Genomic DNA, 1,941 nt, shown 5'->3' with positions numbered 1-1,941 from the left:
ACCACCTGCTGAGCGCCGTGGAGAGCGAGCTGCGGGCGGGCAGCGAGAAGGGCGACCCCACGGAGCGCGAGCTGCGCGTGGGGCTGGAGGACGGCGAGCTGTGGCTGCGCTTCAAGGAGCTCACCAACGAGATGATCGTCACCAAGAACGGCAGGTGCGTGGGTGCGCGCGGCGCGGCGCGGGCCTCCTCGCGGACAGAGTTCTTCTCCCCCCCAGGAGGGCTTCCTGGGTGTCTGCTCCTGCGTCCGTCGCCCCTACTGGGTTCCAAGCCGGCGCTCTCTGGGGCTGTCCCCACCGAAGCTTGGGGATGGACGACTGAGCCCTGGGTCTCGGTCCACGTGTGTCTCGGCCGGGGTGGGCCTCCGGAGCCGAAACCCTTCGCCGGGTTCTCCCGGCTGCCTCCCGAGGCGGTGAGCAGATGGAGGCCGCCAGGGTCTGGGATCTCTGAGGGCGCCTGGGGCCACCTTGGGCGTCCCCAGGGGGCTCCTCGTCGCCTCCGCGCCAGGCTGTCTGCGTCCCGCCTGACCGACGGGATCCGGGTCTCCCCGCCGCGCCCCACCTTTCCCAGGAGGATGTTCCCGGTGCTGAAGGTTAACGTGTCGGGCCTGGACCCCAACGCCATGTACTCCTTCCTGCTGGACTTCGTGGCGGCCGACAACCACCGCTGGAAGTACGTTAACGGGGAGTGGGTTCCCGGGGGCAAGCCCGAGCCGCAGGCGCCCAGCTGCGTGTACATCCACCCCGACTCGCCCAACTTCGGGGCCCACTGGATGAAGGCGCCCGTATCCTTCAGCAAAGTCAAGCTCACCAACAAGCTCAACGGAGGAGGCCAGGTAGGTGGGGGGCAGGGCGGAGGGTTATCAGGTGGGGGATGCTGCATTCCTGGGCCTAGTGTCCGGGGCCCTGGAAGGGACGCTGCGTGGACAGAGGTGACCCCTGCCCCTAGAAGCCGCAGCCCCTTCTCCGTTCCGACTGTCTGTCCCCGGGAGCACTCGCCATCGAAGGTCGGGCCCATCTGTGTCCACCCCTGAACGCTCCAGGAAGGAGCGGAGGCATCAGCCTTGCTGGTGAATGCCTGCCTTAACGCTGGACGCCTGCAGGCCCAGCTGACCTGTAAAGCTGCCCTCATCTAAGGAAAGTTCTTCAGTCGGGGATTGTTCCTGGAAGACCTCGAGTCCCACAAGTTGCAGACAAGCCCAAGCATCTAGAGATGTCTGTAGCCATCCCCGGTTTGTGCTGGGCTTGTAACGTGTGGAGCCAGCGTGAAACCCGGGAAGCTCGCCCCTGGAGCCACCTCTTCCCCCAGGGCGGACACTCTGGGGAGATGAGCATGGAGTTCTCTCCTGGATGTGATTTTCTCCTGCACTGTGGGGCAAAGAGATGTTGAGCTGTTCTAACGCAGGAGGTGATGGCCAGCGACCCTCTCTGTCTCCTTCAGATCATGTTGAACTCCTTGCATAAGTACGAGCCCCGGATCCACATCGTGAGAGTGGGGGGTCCCCAGCGCATGATCACCAGCCACTGCTTTCCTGAGACCCAGTTCATAGCTGTGACGGCCTATCAGAACGAGGAGGTGAGGGTGGGAGGTGAGAGGGACTGGGAGGGGGTGTGTGAGAGAGTCCAAGGTGGGGCTGAGGAGGGACCTGGAGGGGGCGTGAGAAACCTAGAGGGGGAGGTGAGAGGGACCAAAGTGGGGAGTGAGAAGGGGGAGAGAGGGGGCCTTAAGGAGGGGGAGGTGGGGGATAAGAGGGGAGGTGAAAGGGAAAGCGGTGCTTTTTTGGCCTATCAGAATGAATAGGTGAGGGAAGTGAGAGGGACCAAGAGGGAGGGGAGGTGAGAGGGGGGAGTGTGAGGGCTCAAAGGAGCAAGTGAGAGGGAATCTAAGGAGGAGGAAGTGTGTGGGGGGGATAGGAGGAGGGGGGGATGGAAGAGGGAAAGGGG

General features: G+C 63.9%; 1 protein-coding gene across 1 annotated transcript in view; it reads left to right on the top strand.

Moving 5' to 3' along the window:
• Positions 1–2: 2 nt before the first annotated feature.
• T (T brachyury transcription factor) overlaps positions 3–1,941 on the top strand; it is a gene marked incomplete at its 5' end in the record, with an annotated part of 8,758 nt that continues 6,819 nt past the window's right edge. Inside the window, 3 exons of the mRNA XM_008057827.1 lie at positions 3–154; positions 569–833; positions 1,439–1,573. Coding sequence (XP_008056018.1) covers positions 3–154; positions 569–833; positions 1,439–1,573 — 552 coding nt within the window. The remainder of the gene's footprint in view (positions 155–568; positions 834–1,438; positions 1,574–1,941) is intronic.

Source organism: Carlito syrichta, unplaced genomic scaffold (assembly GCF_000164805.1).
Source record: "Carlito syrichta isolate Samal-C Ts95f unplaced genomic scaffold, Tarsius_syrichta-2.0.1 Scaffold303137, whole genome shotgun sequence".
NCBI lineage: Eukaryota > Metazoa > Chordata > Mammalia > Primates > Tarsiidae > Carlito > Carlito syrichta.
Note: the sequence above shows the minus strand (reverse complement) of the source record. Positions and strands in the feature narration are given on the sequence as shown.